This window comes from Peromyscus californicus, unplaced genomic scaffold, assembly GCF_007827085.1.
Source record: "Peromyscus californicus insignis strain IS unplaced genomic scaffold, ASM782708v3 Scaffold_13__1_contigs__length_99412109, whole genome shotgun sequence".
Taxonomy (NCBI): Eukaryota; Metazoa; Chordata; class Mammalia; order Rodentia; family Cricetidae; genus Peromyscus; species Peromyscus californicus.
The window spans coordinates 61775733-61793517 of NW_026294424.1; the positions used below are offsets into that span (position 1 = coordinate 61775733).

The following is a 17785-nucleotide window of genomic DNA, read 5'->3' on the forward strand; positions in this document are numbered from 1 at the left end:
GCTCTTTTAACTTAATTTAACCTGTCTTTATTCAACTAAATTTTGCCTCAGGGCTTTTTACCTTTCTTTCATTTAGTATGTCCTACTTTCCTGCTTCCTCTATGTCTGTCTGTCTGGCCTCTGGTGTCTCCCTGGCATCTCTCTTTTTTCTTCTCTTCGAGCCTGAATTCTTCCTCCTACTTACTCTCTGCCTGGAAGTCCTGCCTATACCTCCTCCCTTGCTATTGGCCATTCGGCTTTAGCAATTGGGTGCCTTAGGTAGGCAAGGAAAAGCAGCAACACATCTTTACATAGTTAAACAAATATTCCACAACATTCTCCTTCCCAGATAACTCTAGCTTGTGTCAAGCTGACAAGAAACTAGCCAGAACACCACTGTTGGGACAGTCTGAGACAATCTTCTTTCTAGAATAGGAAGAGGTTTTCTCAGAAGTTATCCTTTCACACATTTCAGTCTGCTAGAATTAAGCACATTAGATATAAGGAGACACATAAAGTTGAGAAGTTCACTAAGGGAAAGGGCAGTGATGTCATGTACCTGCTCCAGGTTGGAGGGTGGGGCTTCTTGCAAGGGGGGCAGAGCCTACTGAGACTGGCTTTATTGTTTTTCCTACAGCTCTGTCCCCCCTCTTGAATCTGTTCAGATTAACTATCTCATGCTCAGATGAAAGCCCTTGTCCTTAGTGTCCCCAGCCTCACAGTTTTAACACATCTTTAATTTATCTTATTAAAACACTTTGGCCTGTTAGAGAGTATCAGGACTTAAAATTTAAGTGGGATGAATTACCAATATTAATGGCAGTTTCTTGCTTGTCCCCAGTAAGGATCCATATTTTGATGTCAGCTTTCATTAGCGTCTCTATGGTTTCGGGTACTTGGTCTTGTAATTTATCCTCAATGGCTGTAGCTCCAAGTAGCTGAAGATTCTGGAAAAAAAAAAAAGTGTTAAAAATTTGAAAGGGAAAACTACTTGACTGGGTAAGGACAAAAGCTGAAAAATGTTAAAATCAGAGACAAAGGTAACTCATGGACTTGGACATAAATCCCAACCATCCTGCTGTTTTCTTTCTTAAGGATCCTTGACTTTAATCCAATTATTTTGGCTGAGAATGAGACTTCCTGAAGCTGATTTACCTTAACTCTTTCTAAAGTAAGGTTCTGATTCATAAAATAAAAACAAACCCAAAATCTCTCCCCTACCCTATAATCAAGGGGCATTAAAAAGTCAGCTGAAAAAGAGTAGGTGGTTACTGGACACAAATCAGGGAGAAACCACCTTGACCTGTTTAAAAAGAGATTACATTTCACTTTGAGGCAGTGTCAGGAAATGCACACACAACAGAACTAAACATGATGAGGTGGGAACAACATGATGAGCAACAGCATGAGTCTCTAAGCAAACAGTTTAGACTTGCATGCTGGAAGATGAGATCATCACAGGGCGCTAGTGTATAGGGCATGATCTTTCACATAAGACTGAATATAATCAATAGAGGCATACCTCATGCTTTGAGTTTGGTTCTGGAACCCCACAATTGTGGTGGTTTGAAAGTAAATGGCCCCCAAAGGGAGTGGCACTGTTAGGAGGCGTGGTCTTGTTGGAGGAAGTGTGTCACTGTGGAGGCGGACTTTGAGGGCTCACATATGGTCAAGTCACACCTAGTGAGACAGACCACTTCCTATTGTCTGCAAGTCAAGATGTAGGACACTCGGCTACTCCTCATGCCAGCCTGCACACCACCATGTTGCACCATGATGATAATGGAGACACTTTTGAAAATGTAAGCCACCTCAATGAAATGTTCTTCCTTTATAAGAGTTGCTGTGGCCATGGTGTCTCTTCACAGCAACAGAAAGCCTAACTAAGATAACAACACAGCAAGAAGCCTAATGAAGCAAGTCACATGAACTTTTTGTTTTTTTCAGTAAGAATACCTTATGCTCATACTACACTATAGCCCCTTTCGTGTGTAATACCATCATGTATGAAAGAACAATGCAAGTATTTTAATTCAAAATACTTTATTGTTGCTAAAAAATGTTAATGGTCACCTGAGCCTTCGGGAGTCAGATTGTTTTTGCCAGTGAAGCATCTTGCCTTGATGTTGATAGCTCCTGACATGTCAGCTGAGGAGGCTTGCCAATTAAAATAAGACAAGGGAATCTCCCACATGGGCTATTCCTTCCATGAACTGTTTTCTCTGCAGCATGCAATGCTGTTTGACAGTCTTTTATCCACAGCAGAACTTTTTCAAAGTTGGAACATCTCAAAACTTGCCACTGCCTTCCCAACCAAATTTCTGGAACATTCTAACTCTTTTGTTGTCACTTCAACAATTTTCATAGCATCCTCCTTGGCAATAGATTCCACAGTAAGAAAGCACTTTTTTGTGTGTTTGTCTTGTTTTTTTGCTTGTCCGTTAAAGTTTTATCACATGACTATAGAAATTCATTTGCAGTCTTTCGCTCTTTTGCTATGCCTGCCATATGCCGTTACTCCCTTCCCGGAAGTCTTGAATCCCTGAGAGTAATCTCTGAGGGCAGGATCACCCTTTTCCATGATCCTTTAATGTGTTATTATTTTCACTTCATCCAATGAATCACAGTGGTGTCTCAGATGGTGACTTGCTTCCAAAAGGCTTTCAATTTACCCAGATCTATCAGAGAATCACTATTTTACCTATATCCGTCACAGAAAGTATTTAAGTATTAAGCCTTAAAGGTTGAGCTTACTCCTTGATTTGTGGGCTGCACAGTGAGTGTCGTGCTGGCAGCCATGAAAACATTAATCTTCCTATGTTTATAAGTCTGTTAAAATCATTGGCTGACCAGGTGCGTTGTCAATGAGTAATAATATTTTAAATTATTTTTTTCCCCAAGCTGCTTGTCTCAGTAATGGGTATCAAATGTTCAGCACATCATGTTATAAACAGATACGTCACCTAGGCTTTGTTGTTCCATATACAGAACACAGACAGAGTAGATTCACTACAGTATAACCCTTCAAGGCCCAAAGACTTTCAGAATGGCAAATGAGCACCGGTTTACCTTAGTCATCCACTGTAATTGTCCCAATTTGTCCCTTAGACGACAGGCAATGATTTCTCCTCTCTAGCTATGAATGTTTTGGGTGCCGTCTTTTTCTAATTAGAAGCCTGTTTGATCTTTACTGAAAGTCCGTTTGCTAATATAGACGTCTTCATCACCTATTTGAGCTAGACCTTCTGGATATCCTGTTGCAGCTTGTGCATCAGCACTGACTGGTTGACCTTGAACTTCCATGTCTGGAGATGGATTCTTCATTTAAAGTAGTGGAGCCAACCTGTTGCCTTTGAACCCTGCTCTGCAGCATCCTCATCTCTATTTGCTTTCACAGAACTGAAGAGGTCAAGAGCTTGCTTTGGAGTGTGAGAAATCCATCACTGAACCACCGGTGCCAAGAGCTTGCTTTGAAGTGTGAGAAATCCATCACTGAACCACCGGTGCCAAGAGCTTGCTCTGAATTAGGCTTTGGCTCATAGGAATGTTTTAGCTGGTTTGATCTCCTAACAAACCACAAAGACGTTCTCCACATCAGCATCAGTATATTGTTTTACTTTTGTATCATTCTTGTGTTCATTGGAACTAGACTTTAACACCCTTTAAGAATGATAGTCACAGCTTGGCTAGTTGGTGAAAAAAGACAAACCTTTAGTCTTTCTTGATTTAGGTAGACTTTCCTTGCTTAGTTTAATAGTCTCCAGCTTTTGATTTCAAATGAGAGACACTCAACCCTTCCTTTTGCTTAAATACTTTGAAGTGACAGTAGAGTGAATCTACTTTAAATATTGAAGCTCAGAGAACAAGTCCCATGGAGAGGGAGGGAGATGGAGGAATGGCTGGCTGATGGAGCCATGAGAACACACACATTTATTCAGCTTATGGTGTTTCAAAACAAGTACAACAGCAAAGTTTCCTGAACACAGATTATCGTAACAAATGCAAAAATTAAGACAGGTTTGATTATTATGCAACAATAAAGGCAAACATCTCAAGAATTACCAAGACTCAAGTAAGACATGAAGTGAGCACATGCTACATTTGTATGTAGTTTATGACTGCATCAGCTGGGGGTGCCTTTAGCTGCAATAGAAAACTCTAGCAATGACTTAGGAGATGGTTTGGTTTCCCTTACATAAGTAGGCTGGTGGTAGGTAGTGTCTGGGAACTCAGCCATATCTTCACATTCAACTCCACATTCAATTCTCCTAATACCTCAGAGTGGTTGTCCTGGGCACAACTAAAATGGTTATTCTGAAGGCAGGAACAAGGAGTCAACAGCAAGTATATCTGTTTCTCATTTGGAAAACAGAACTGTTTCTACATATTTCAGCACATTTCCAAACAAGGCTAGTTGGCTGGGCTATGTTATAGGGCTGTCACTAATTATGTATTTAGTTTTCTTAGCCTCCATAGTGGATCTGTCAAGACAGAAGGATGGGTGGGAACCAGTGCTACATTAGCCTGCCAATAGCCTCTTCCACAAGGGACACACAGGGGGCCAAGTATATGAAAGGTGTTTGCATAGTATGTTTATACATATAGGCCCACCTCCTCCCTCAGTCCCTTCTCTAGTGATACCTGACTTACACAATGAAGCCAAATTCAAAGTTACTGCTTCTTTGAGCTTTCTGCTCAGAATTCAGCTAACTTTTACATGTTTTCACTTATCATACAGATTGAATACTTATAATGGAAAAATCTGAAATCTGAAATGGCACAAAATCTGTGTGTTTGAGTACCAACAAGATGCCACAAGTGGGAAATTCTATACATGACCTCAGGTAACAGGTGGCAGTCAAAATGTAGGCACAACAAGATGTGGACAATCGCAATATAAAATCACCTTCAGACATGTGAGTGAGGGGTATATGAGAAAAATGAATTCCATGTTTAGATTTGGGTCCCATTCCCAAAGAATCTCATTATGTAGACAAAGTCCCAAATCTGGGGGAAAAAACCCAACCCAACACAACCCAAACCAAAACAACAACAACAAAAGCCCAACAACTCGGAAACACTTTTGGTCCCGAGCATGTCACACAAGGGACACTCAACCTGTGTTTAAATCTGGTGTTTGTGGGACTCTGGTAGGCTTGCTGAAATGTAGGATCACGTTATTTATCTTTGCATGCCAATGGCATCGAAAGTGAGCACTGGGCATGTTCACGAAGCAACAAACAAGACAAAATTGAAACCCAAATGTTCCAAAATACTACTACCATGGAGACCACGTTCTTTTCAGTATGTTCCAAGTCCCCTGAATAGCTATCGGACACAACTGATGTGTGACACTTAGTATATGTCACAGAAAATGAGAAGGTACAGCTTTTTTTTTTTAAAGGAAGACAGTATTATTTTATTATCTCTAGTAGGAAGCAGATTTGAAATCTGTCATACCCTGATGACTAATTATCACTGAGGTCAAGGAGAAGAGGCAGAGCGGCTCAGCGTCGGCGAAGCAGTATCACTGCAGCTGTGTCCCAACGTGCACACAGTGGTTCTATCTGCTCCTGCATTTACTTTAGGGTATTTGCAGTTACGTCATTATGGCTCATATCCCCTCGAGGATAAAGATGGAGCTGGGTTCAAATTTTAAATTTTCTATGGTGGCTTGATAAGGGCCTTTTAACATTCATGGAGATTGTTCAGAGACAAAACCTTGAACGTTTCTAAATTGGAAAAAGATTATCTTTTATAATGTGTTTCACAAAACACTGGGGCAACGAGATAATTAGTGTGAGTCAAGATATGAACAAAGTCATGAGAATTATATAAACACATATATTTGTGGAGTTCCCAGCTAAACTCTTGGGGGGAAAAATGAGCTCAGAAAGTACATAGGTCCACATTACCACACACAAAGCTATAAAAATAAAATGACTTCACTGGAGAGGTCATGAAGAAATCCTATTTGAAAGAAGGAGACAGTCTGGTTTCATACAGGCAAAGGAAAACATTTTAATCAAAGCAAAAATAATAGAAATCAACAAAAAATGTAGGGATAGTCAGGTATGCTGAGAAAGGCGATGAGCAGGCCAGCATGGTGTGTGTCAGCAGCTGTTCTCACAGGAGTTTCTACAAGTGTCATGGACAGTTCTGAGTCCTCAGCAAAATGGCAATGGTCCTAACCCAGGTCTGAATAAAGAAACACTGCACCCCAGAGGACTTTCATGTCCCTTGATGCTGAATGCCCCGAGGACAGCAGTCACCACCGTGAGTGGAGGGCTTTGCAGACGTCTTTTCTTTCTCTCAGTATTTATTGTGAGATTAGGATCTTGACTGATAGGCTGTTTTACTTTTGGGGAAATTAATATCTTTAGCTACACAGCTGTCATTAGAAAAAAAAAAAAGATGTGAACTTTGCGTGCTTTTCCTGATCGCAGCACCAAAGTGTTCAGGCGGTAATCAATTTCATCCCAAATATGTATTACCTTACACAGATGGCCATTAATGGCCACTGTGGGAGTTACATATTCAGAATGTGTTGAAACACCAGGAAATTCCCATGGTATTCACGGAATGAAAAAAAAAAAAAGCCTAAACGCTAATTTTCCTTTCAAAATGTCACCATGCCAGAAGTTATAAAGGGTCAGGTTGATGACTCTTTGACATAATATGCATTTAGTTATCACAGAAAAATCATGAAATAATATTTAATTACCTACAAAAGCCCTCAAAAATTTTATTTTTTCTTTAGATGTTTCTAAAGTATGTAGTTTTTTTTTAAAGGGGGGAGATAAATGCAAAATTTCTACCCTGGTGAAGATAAAAACATACAGAATATTGAAAAACTTCAAGTACAGTCCAGTAACACATATTAAGATGGATATAGAAACTTTGTTTTTTTCCCCCCATCAATGCACATATGCTTTACTAAGTAAAAGGCCTTCAAAGTGACCTGTATTTTCATATTAGCAAGTAGGTCATCAGTGTTTAGATACCATATCTGTGTTATGTTTTTAAATGAGAACAATACAATAATCTCACTCATACCAGTTCACACTTCGGAACGCAGCCCGGTCTGTTTGGCGTTGGTTTCTCTAAAGACAAAGAATCAATACTGATAGGCAGAGTTTTAGCCCTGCAGTGAATACAGACATAACCCAGCGAGATGCAGGGACGCTGGCGTCAGTGTAAAGGAAGAGGGTGGCTAGGGAGGTGAGGATGGAGACGCACCCAGCATTTCCAAAGCAGAAGGAAGGGTCCAGACTCCGGGAAATGTTTCACATTTGTGATCTGAGTTTATGGTTTCAGGGGGGTCAAATACACTGTCCGGAGTGGAAGAGAGAAGCCGGTGAACCATGGCTATAGGAGGGAGACAACAAAGCAACGTGGCCAGAGGAGCCAAGCCAGAGGGAATCTGAGCCAAACACCAGGTCCTTCATCATCTGTCGCTGACACTCTGCCTTTAGTAGCACTCTGCTCCTGAAAATGCTTTTCAGCCCCAGTTCTGGGCCATCCTGATAGGGCTGCCTGATTTCCCTCTTTTATGTGCAGATCCCAAGTTTGCATTTAGGGATTAGCTCCTTTACACTGCACACTCATGCCTGCATTCATTCATTCATTCATTCATTCATTCATATCAAGCAAGGAGATCAGAGCAAGATAGTGGGGATACAATTGTGAGTTCCTTCCATCGTGGAATTATAATTTATCAAGCAAGCCAGCTTGGTGGCTTATGACTGTAGTCTCAGTCCTAGGACACTGAGGCAGGAGGACTGCTGTGAATCTGAGACTAGGTGGGGCTAATGTAGTGAGTTTGAGAGGGAGCTCCCATCTGAAAAGGAAGAAAGAAATCACTGTTTCCCTTAAATTCTGCCTGCCTTGCCCTCAGTCAGGGCTCCTCACCTTAGCAGGCCTCAGCGACACACCGTGGGACTCCGCACCTAGAATTTCTTTTTCATTGGTCAGGGCTGGTGGGAAGACTGGGAATGTTCAGTTCCTTGGAGGGTTGCTGCTTTGAGGACCTCACTATAAGAATTGCTAGTCTGGAGACGGATTGCCAAGCTGCTTTTCTTTAAACAATAATAAATAGCTCAGGGTTTAGAGGGTCACAATTCTCCGCAGCAACTTAATTCTCTCATTAGGACATCAAACCAGCCAAAGACAGTCTGCAAACAAATGGAGGTAGCTGTGCTCAGCAAAACGAGGCCGAGGGTGGATGCGGCCATTGGCCTGCCATTAGCAGACCTATGGACACAGATTGTCTGCAGTTGTCCCATCTCTGCACCTGAGCCTTCTTGACTGAACACTCGGGCTATTTGCTTGTCTAACATCTGCCTTTCTCCTAGGCCTGGCTGCAGGACTTCCATTCCCAGGTCGTTTTTCCCCTCGCTGTAATCCTAAACTCTAGGAACACTTCTTAACTGCAATATAGAGTTACCATCAGAGAAACATTGCTTCACATTACAAGAATGCTATGTTTGGGGGCTGAGGAGATGGGTCCTTGATAAAGGGCCTGCTAAGCCAGCATGGGGGACCTGAGCTGGATCCCCAGAATCCACATAAAAAAACTAAAAAGAAAGAAGAGGTTGGGTGAACGTGTGTGTTTCTAATCCCAGTGCTCGGGGAGGCAGAGGCAGGGGGGTCCCTGGGCCTTGCTGGCCAGCCAGTCTAGGCAGTCAGTCAGTTCCATGCCAGTGAGAGACCATGTGAGGAAAAACACCCAAGGCCTCCATACACACACATCCTTGAAAACACACACACACACACACACACACACACACACACACACACACACACACACACATTTTTTAGCACTTTGTACTTATAAATGATCGTAAGTGATAATCACTAGAAAGAAGTATCCGCTGAGCATGGCTACCTCAAAAACCAAATGATAAAACAAACGCTATAGGACAGAAGCTAGAACAACTCTAACCCCAAACACTGAGCTAAGATGTAGGCAAAAGCCGGGAGAGGTGCAGAGAGATAAGGGGTGCTCGCTACAGACAGGCTGCAAATGCAAAGACAGAAACGTGAGGAAGCCGGTCCTGTTTGAGAAGGCGCCATTTACCCAGGACACGAACAAGAAATACAATGGAGCGTGGTGGGGAGGAACGGGAGACTAGAAGCCCCAGGGAAGAAAGGCTGAAGAACTCACATATTACGGTGATTACAAAGCCAAAGGGTATGTGGGGAAGAGTTTTCAGTAAGGGAGACACGGGGTCAGATCCACATTCTAGAAAGTTCACTAGTGGCCAACCTGGCATGGATTGGGAAGCTCGGTGACTCAGGGGTTAGTTAAGAGGCCACTGTTTTGCAATTTTAACTGTAGTGACCCTGGGATCTGGATGTGCCTGGAACTCTCCGAGCTATAGTACAAACTGGTTCTCAGAGCCAGCCAGGCTCTCCTGTGTTCTACACTATGCAGAAGCAGGGGCCTCTGGGAATTTTCTTTTCAGCATCCCTTAGCACACCATGTTGCAGTTTCATTTACAAAGGAGTTCCCACATCTTTCCTTTTTAGCTCAAGCTGGGCTACAGTATTAAAACCAAGGACATTAATTCACTGGGATGGCTTGCTGGCTGCTTCTGGAGACAACATGCAACTGGTTAATTCTTCCAAGGCCAAGAAAAGGGCTCTAACTTGATGTGTTTTTGAACCACAGAAATCACTTTTGAACTCGTAAAGCTAAGGACTTAGCAAAGAAGGCCAGAACTTCACACACCCAGCTGAAAAGAATCAGGCTTTGGGAAACGACTGGGTGTAGCTCTCAAAAACAACTCATCTATCTTATCTGAGTCAGAAGACAGCCATGGCCAGTGTGGAAAGTCTACCAAGGAGTGCTGGGAAGAAGGGAGCTATCACACCAGAAAAGGGGAGCACGCGATCAGAAATGGCAGGGACTCAGGAGTATTCCGAGATCAGAAGTTGAAGGGAATTCATGAGAATCATCTCTCTCTCTCTCTCTCTCTCTCTCTCTCTCTCTCTCTCTCTCTCTCTCTCTCTCTCTCTCTGTCTCTCTGTCTCTCTCTCTCTCTCTGTCTCTGTCTCTGTCTCTCTCTCTCAGAGAGTAGCGGCTGCCTCACTAAGTGGAAAAGTTCCATGTGAGCTGACACCCACTCCTACCCCAGATGCTGGGCTAATGATTATACAAGTGCACATTTGATTATGTTTGATTTTTCAAGTCTCTGATATTTTTACATATTCTTGCTTTCTTCTAAACTGAGTTGGCAGTCTAACATATGGACTCTTAACACAAGACTGGAATTAAGACAGAACTTTATTTTCAATTCTTGTTCTGCCGACTCACATGGATATATGTCCTGTATCAAGTAACTTAAATTACCCTGGAATCTACTTTCACACCAGCAAGAAGAGAGTAAAATTACAGATTTAATAGGATTTTTCTGGGGATGAAATTAGATAGATCATCCTAAACTTTTTTGTGTAGCATATTAGGAAAAAAAAAATCTTGAGTATTTTTTAACCTATATAACACATCTCCAAATAACATACTTGTTCATAAAATTAAAAATTATATGCATTGTGAAGTACAAAAAAGAAGAGATGAATGTAATCAGAAGTTCCAACATTTCCCTGACCATCCTAAAGGATAACCATCTTGTACATCCACTTTAGATAGCCCTGAGCTAAATACTCAGGGTATCGGGGAGTTGAGGTCCGTGGTGCTGTTGCCTGACTGGCATATGTAAAGTCCCGAGTTCGATCCCTGACCCTGAGGAAAGAAAAGATCAGGCGAACAGTAGAAGACTTGAAGCTTAGTCACTCACTGCTCAAAAGGGGCAGGTTTGACATGCAGATGTGCTGCCAAGCTGCAGATGTGCTCAAGCGAATAGTAGAACAGGAAACTACTGGAATTCTAAACCACACAGTCACTAGGACATCATACAAACGTTCATCTAGCTTTTAGGACAAACGAAAGCGGCATTTGCAGCCACTAAGAATAGATGTGGTAGCTTTATTTGAAAAGGCATTCCATGGTAATTCAGAAGTCCCTGTGAACCTGGCAGCCATCAGCGTTCAAGAAAAGTCCTGTTTCCTATTAAGTTGGGTATTTCTCTAGGAATTCTCCAAGTCACTTCTTGCCACATGCAGCAAAGGGCACAAGGCTGTTGGACTCGGTCACACAGATGTCACGGTTGGTCTACACTACACCACATTAAGGCAATCTATAAATATCCTCAAAATATCAACTACATTTTGGGGGGAAAAAAAGAGAAAGGAAATAGGGAAAAATATAAATAAAACATCATGACTTCAACATCCTATCATAATACCTTGTCTCAGTGCCCAGGCCCTAAATCCTGTCTAGAATTACATTTTTTTTTCTCTCTCTCTCAGTGTGCTGTTCCTCTCCAGTCACTAAGAGGAAAGCAGAGGGTTTTAATCCACTCCCATTACTAGGCTTCAGAGCCTACCACATATCACAGATAAAGGACTTGTTGTTGAGTTTTTCAACCATCTTCTCCTTATATTTGTATATAAGGACCACGGAAGAACATTTAACAAGTGAATGGGCCTATATTTCTAAAGGATGAATGACATAAAAGTTACCCGCTCCCTTCCTAACACATTCAATTGATCCTTAATGGCGTCACCTCTGCTGCCCAGGTCCTCCTCACACACAGAATTAGAACGAGGGGGCGGCTTCTCACTAGGAGAGCACTTATTAGGCTCTCGTTTCTGAATAATTTACCTAATTGAATAATTCATTTATTCATCAAATATTTACTGAGTGATTAACACAGGCCAGACAGTCAAACACTGGGGACAGGGTGATGAATATGGTAATTATGGTCACCGCCAGCATGAAGCCTCAGTCTAGGGGATGATTTCCATTCATCACAAAACGCAAAGCAGGGCAAGATGATACCCAAACTCCAGCGCTCTGATTTCCCTCCCCAGCTCCTAAAGGATCCTCTGGCTCCAATGTTCACTTTGAAAAACTTAGATCCTAACCCACAACTTGAAATAAAAGATAAAACTTGCATCATCCGGGAAGTACTGTGTCTCCACTGGTGCATATGTATTGCATTCCACACTGTTTTCTCTAACTCTTAAGGTACATGACCTGCATTTGCAAACACAGACATCATGAACAGGTCACCTGTGCAGTGCTAACGATGTCATTTTTCCCTATTGAAACAAACAAATATAAATATTAAAAAAAAAATCAACCCCGTCCCTACTCTACAAACACACAATCATATTTCAACCGATGGTTTAATTATGTGAAGGTAAAACCAGAGCCTTGTGTTCTGCTCATTTCAAAGAATATCATAGCAGCATCATATGAGGACAAGGCAAAAGTCATTGATGTGTCTGAGAACTGTTCGATTAAAATTGAAGAGACAGGTTACAGTAAGAAGGTGAGAAACTTCATAGAGGCAATCACCAACGGGACTTCAAGACCCCCTAATTATTGCTACTTTTAATTCTTTCTGAGCACATGTAAGTAAATGGATTGAAAACTTAGGTTTGTTTTAAAAATAATCTGATGTTTCAAAACGGAGAGCACACCTGAAGTGGTTTCACAAGGTGAGACGCTGAGTCTGAATATAGAGCCTGTCCTCCCGAAGAACGAGGTGAAGGAAAACAAAGCAGGTCTGCAAAATGAGACAACTGTAAACTCTCCCAGGCGCTGAGGAAGAGAGAGGAGGAGGTGCTGAGGTCCACAAAGTGGGGCAAGAGCAGGAGGACTGGCCAGGACTCCAGCCCCCCACATCGCCATCCTCTCAACTTCCTAACTGTTGAGGACGTCGGCCTTTCCTAGGGATGTGCCACCTTTCGCCTTTTATTCGGTGACAAAGTACTGGTAACCGATTCGTGAAACAACTCACGGGATTAGGATTATTATTCTGAAGAGGATGTGAACGCAGGGACCCAAAGAGCACTGTCTTCGAACAATCATGAGTATATTTTACTGATAGATGCTAAAATCCCAGATCTTCTCTAACAACAACTGTCAACAGAGAGAGCAAAGAGGGCAGGATCTGGGACATTTTTAAGTCTCCTATGTTCTGTTCCATGTAGTACAGCCCTTGAGGGTAAAACGGTATGTTCTAAGACACAGATGTCCTGGAAGAAAAGTAGCAGGGTCTCAGAAAGGATGACTGTCAGTATTCTCTTGGATGTGGTTTATTTAGCTCGATCTCCCTCCCATCCATCCATCCATCCATCCATCCATCCATCCATCCATCCATCCATCATCTTTCTGAGAAAGAGTCTACCCATGTAGTCCTAGCTGGTCTGGAACTATCTATTAGGCTGGCCTCAAACACAAAGGGATCCCCCTGCCTCTGCCTCCTGAGTGGTGGGATTAAAGGCATGTGCCACCACACCTAGTCACATATTTTCAAGCTTATGCAGGAGTTATAACTCCCAAAGGAAGAAGGCTTTAATTCAGTTTTAAAAACCGAGTTACTGGTTTGGATAAACACTGGAGGGACATGTGACTTTACAGACTTTATAACCGCAACTTTAATTATGCCGTAAAAATTTCACTTACTCGGTCATATATTAAAAATATTGTTTTTTAGGAGAAGCTCTACAAATCTTTCCAATGTAGAATGTTTTCGGTGTAACATGATTCCTGTGTCCGTGGCATCTTGTATCACTAATTCGAATATGCTCAGAAGCATCTTGCATGACGATGATGCTCTGATCTTTTACAAAGCACATTTGTAAGACATCCACACACAGATGTAACATGATACGGTTTACATACTGCACTCAGTGGAGCCCAGAGTCCTGTGAAGCCTCTCCTGGACCACCATGAGGCAAGGTGGAGACAGAGGGGGGAGCCGGAGGGGCTGCTCTCTGCCCTTCATGCTAACTGGAGCAGCTTGGCCATCATCAATTGTACACCTTAGGATCTAGCCAATGTTTTTTTTTTTCTGGACAATGGACTCTGCTCTACAAAGAAAAAGAAAAGCAAAAACCTCTCTCACAGTTTAAAAATGAACTGTCTTCCACGTTCAGTCCAATACTATGGACTACATGCTAATGGATGCCAAACACACAAAGGGTAGACTGTACAATCGTCCTGTGTCTCAGCCTGTGTCCCAGCCAAGGCAGGTGAGCTCTGAGGCTGTGACAGCTACACTTTAAGCCAGATGAGACACCTGCGGAACTGGTGGTCTCCCTTGTTCAAGCGTCTCACTAGGCTGTCTGCAAGGAGGGCAGTCACCACAGCTTCTGAGTGGCGATCCAGCTCGTTTCAACACAGAGGGGAAACTCAGACAGATGGCAGGGCCATCCTGCTCAGGCTCACACACATTGAAACCCCGCAGTCCTCAAAGGAACGGGGCTGGCAGAGACACTGTCCAGAAAAAAATAACTCAGGCACCTGGTCCCCTGTGTTGCTTTTGCCCAACTCTGCCTAGCCCCCCAATGACTACTGTTCGTCACCCAGGGATTCTGTGCAGACCACAGTGGTGTCTAGACGCCTCAGGGAGTTGTCCTCATTTACTTAGCCACCCCGTGGTCCAGGACACCTCCATCATTCAATGAATGTTAATTAAATGCATGCCTGAAGGAGGACCCTATGTTAGCAATAGCAAAATATGCAAAACCCTGTTCTTACTTATAATAGGCTGGCTGAAGGTGGGACCCTGTCTCCCTACACTTGTATGTCTTAGATTTCTCAACATGGGGCTTATCACAACTGTTAAAAATCAGCTAGCTCGAAATACCCGCCCCATTCTTTTAAGAGGCAACCTATGTGCGGTTTCTGTATTTGTATACTATTTAAGGAAAAAAAAAAAAAAAAGCAAGTCTCCAGGAAACTTAAATTTTAATATAACTCACGATCGCCATCTGCTGGACACTGAATGTGTATCCCAGTTAAAAGGTGGAAGTTTTTAATCACAGATGCGTGTATCATCTAGGTATCTTTCCCTTAAGCAATATATAAGTATACAATTCATTAAGTTATGTAAGAAACAAGCGACCATCTCTAAAGTGATTGCAGCATCTTACGGAGACAGGAGACTACCTTGAGTTTTATGTGGCATCTACACGTATCAGAGAAAAACACCTCGGCTAGAACAAGGTGCTCCCTGGTGTGACATCAAGGGAAGGGTGTGGGGTGCGTGTGGGTGAAGGGGAACTAGTCCTGGGAGGTCTTGGTGCTGGCTGCCTTCCGACACAGGCAGTACCTAGTTTCGTAGCAGAGAGGAAAAAATGCCAGCCTCACCCACCTGCAGGCAAGCCCAGACGAACTGCACCTCAGAGGGTCCCATGATCCCATAGTGCATTCTGGGGAAGACACTGAGGGAATCGGGTAACTGGGCAGTGACTGAGTGGCAAGTTCAAGCTAGAGTGAGGGCCCCCGAATACATCAGAGCATGGGGCTCTGGCTAATCCTCTCCTGAACTCTGTGACCTTCGTGCAGTGCCTTAGCCTTTCTGTCACCTGGATTTCTTCATGTGTAAGCAGGGACAATTCATTCCTCAAAAGGATTAAACACGTTAATAGATGGAAGTGCTACTACACCACTAGGCACACAGGAAGGACTACACAAAATGCTTACCGTCGTTAACTAAGGACACAGGCGTTCCTGCTACTGATACAGCAGTGACCACAGAATATCTACCACCATCAGCCTGAAGAGATTTGACTTCTCTAAGTGTAGAATGAAGGCATTTGACAGACATGGTGAAGGCACACAGGAAGTGGCCGCGGCCCCGTGAGTGCAGGAGACAGCGCCGGGTCATTCGCTGTTGTATTACTCACTGTTCATTACAAATCCACAAAGCTTCATTGTTTCATATTACATTAACATATTAGTTATAAACACATGAATTATGTCTGTGCTTGTATATGTATGTCTCTTTCTCTCTCTCTGAGTGTGTATGTCCAAGTGCATGTGTGTGTGCCTGTGCGTGCGTACATTCCCATGTGTATGTGCGTGTGTGTGTGTGTGTGTGTGTGTGTCCCTGTATGGGTGTCTGTGTGTGCGTATGTCCCATGCGGTGATACAGAAGCAATGGGATGCACTGGCAGGGAGATTGTTAGAGTAGCTAACCATGACACAAAACTGGAAAAAGTGAAGATCTATATACAGCAATACCTAGTCCTTGGGCCCGTTCAGCAAGATTTTAGACCATAGTAAGATTTACTAATTTGTTGATCTTGAGAATCAATAATAAGTCCTGTGAAATAATAGCCGAATGGGAGTTAGAGACACGGGTAGACAAGAAAAGTGAAAGCAGGCTCCGTGGGATTGTGGCTTCTCATTCCCAGAAGGCATTGTGAAGGGAACTTGAAGACACCGAGGACCAATAAGGAGAAAGAAAGGACGCAGGGGCCCTACAGCATACCCATGTCAGCATGCATTTAGAGAACTTCAGTCTTAGGCCCTTCCCATCCTGAAGGGATAAAGTGCTTCTTTACCTTTCTCTGTTAGCCTTCTGTCTTCCTGGTCCATGCCAGGAAATGAACTCAGCAACCCCCTCAACAACCACCGGTAACCTACTCCATATCCTGCTTCTGATTCTCCTGGTCCCCGTTCAAAGACTAGACATCTGTGGAAATGGGGTTTCCGTAGGTGGCAATGATCCACGTACCTTTTCGATCAGCTCGTAGCTCTCCTCCAGCTTCAGCAGCCTGTTCTGCACCGACGTGGATGCTCGTTGGTAGACAGCCCGCCACTCCTCGAAGTCACTCTCGGAGATCTCAGCCACAGCAAAACACAAAGTCCTCAGCCCTGCAAAAGGCAGCATGCCCCAGCACACCCTCAAAGATTTAGTCACAAGTCTGATGGTTCCATTACTTAACAAAATCCAATTTTAGTGGTCTCACTGAATTCAAACAATTTGTTGATGCGTCAGTTTAACTATGACAAAACCTCAGTATTAAACGTCTAGAACGCTCTTCCAGCTTTGAAATTTTGTACCTTGCTTACAATTTCAAGCCCTTTTATCCCTTCCTCCACATCTAGGGTGACTTCTAGAAGCCTCGTCTTAGCAAGTTGTTCTTGTTTGAAACCCCCTAGCTGTTCCGCAGGATGAAGTCCCAAACCTGGAGTGTGGCTCATACGCTTCAACGGTCTCCTCACACTCCTCACCATTCACTTCCTGTGGCCATTCACCTCCTGTGACGTATGGGGTCACTGCCCAGGGTATCCATTTTACCTCTCTTTCCCCAACACCCCTTCACTGTCTGCAAGACAGCTCTACCTCCTGAGAGAGGAGCAGAGTTACTGACCACTGGTTCACTCGAATCTTAGGGCAGTTTTCCTTTTCCTCTTTTGGGAATGGGGCTGGAAATTTACTTGGGGGCAGTGTGGGGACAGAAGTATCCTTCAGCCCAAGGGTAGGAAGAATGGGGTGGTGGTGGGGGCCAAGCCAATTCAAACGGGGGGTGGGGGGAGACGAGAGCCTGTGTAATACTGTTACCAAAGTGGAGATGTCCAGACCTCTAGACCTCCAGACCTCGAACCCAAACCTGTAAGACCTGCAAGTTGGGCAGCTCAAACCCAGCACAACCAGCCAGAGGATGTGCTCAAACCTGGCTCACCTAGCGGTGCTGGGCAGGTTTCTGAGCTCTTGCATTCTTGGGAACTTGGAGAACATTATGTCCTGCTATTCTAAAGCTTATTATTGATTTTGGTCTAATGTTTTTTAGAAAACATTCTAAAACATTCTTTTCAAAGAATGTTTTTATTATGAAGAAACAAAGACTTGAGCAGGGGTCAGGCTAGCTGAAACAGGAGTGAAGATGGAGATGGGTGATTTAGATACTGGGTGAACGCGGCAATCGAGAGCAGCAGTAA

General features: G+C 43.2%; 1 protein-coding gene across 4 annotated transcripts in view; it reads right to left on the reverse strand.

Annotated features, from left to right (window-relative positions):
- Positions 1–17785, reverse strand: part of Atp8a1 (ATPase phospholipid transporting 8A1) — a 231457-nt gene that overhangs the window by 94287 nt on the left and 119385 nt on the right. For all 4 annotated transcript variants that reach the window (XM_052735065.1, XM_052735066.1, XM_052735064.1 and 1 more), the window contains 2 exons: positions 16578–16717; positions 788–926 (listed from right to left, as the gene is read on the reverse strand). In XM_052735065.1, the coding sequence (XP_052591025.1) occupies positions 788–926; positions 16578–16717 (279 nt within the window). The remainder of the gene's footprint in view (positions 1–787; positions 927–16577; positions 16718–17785) is intronic.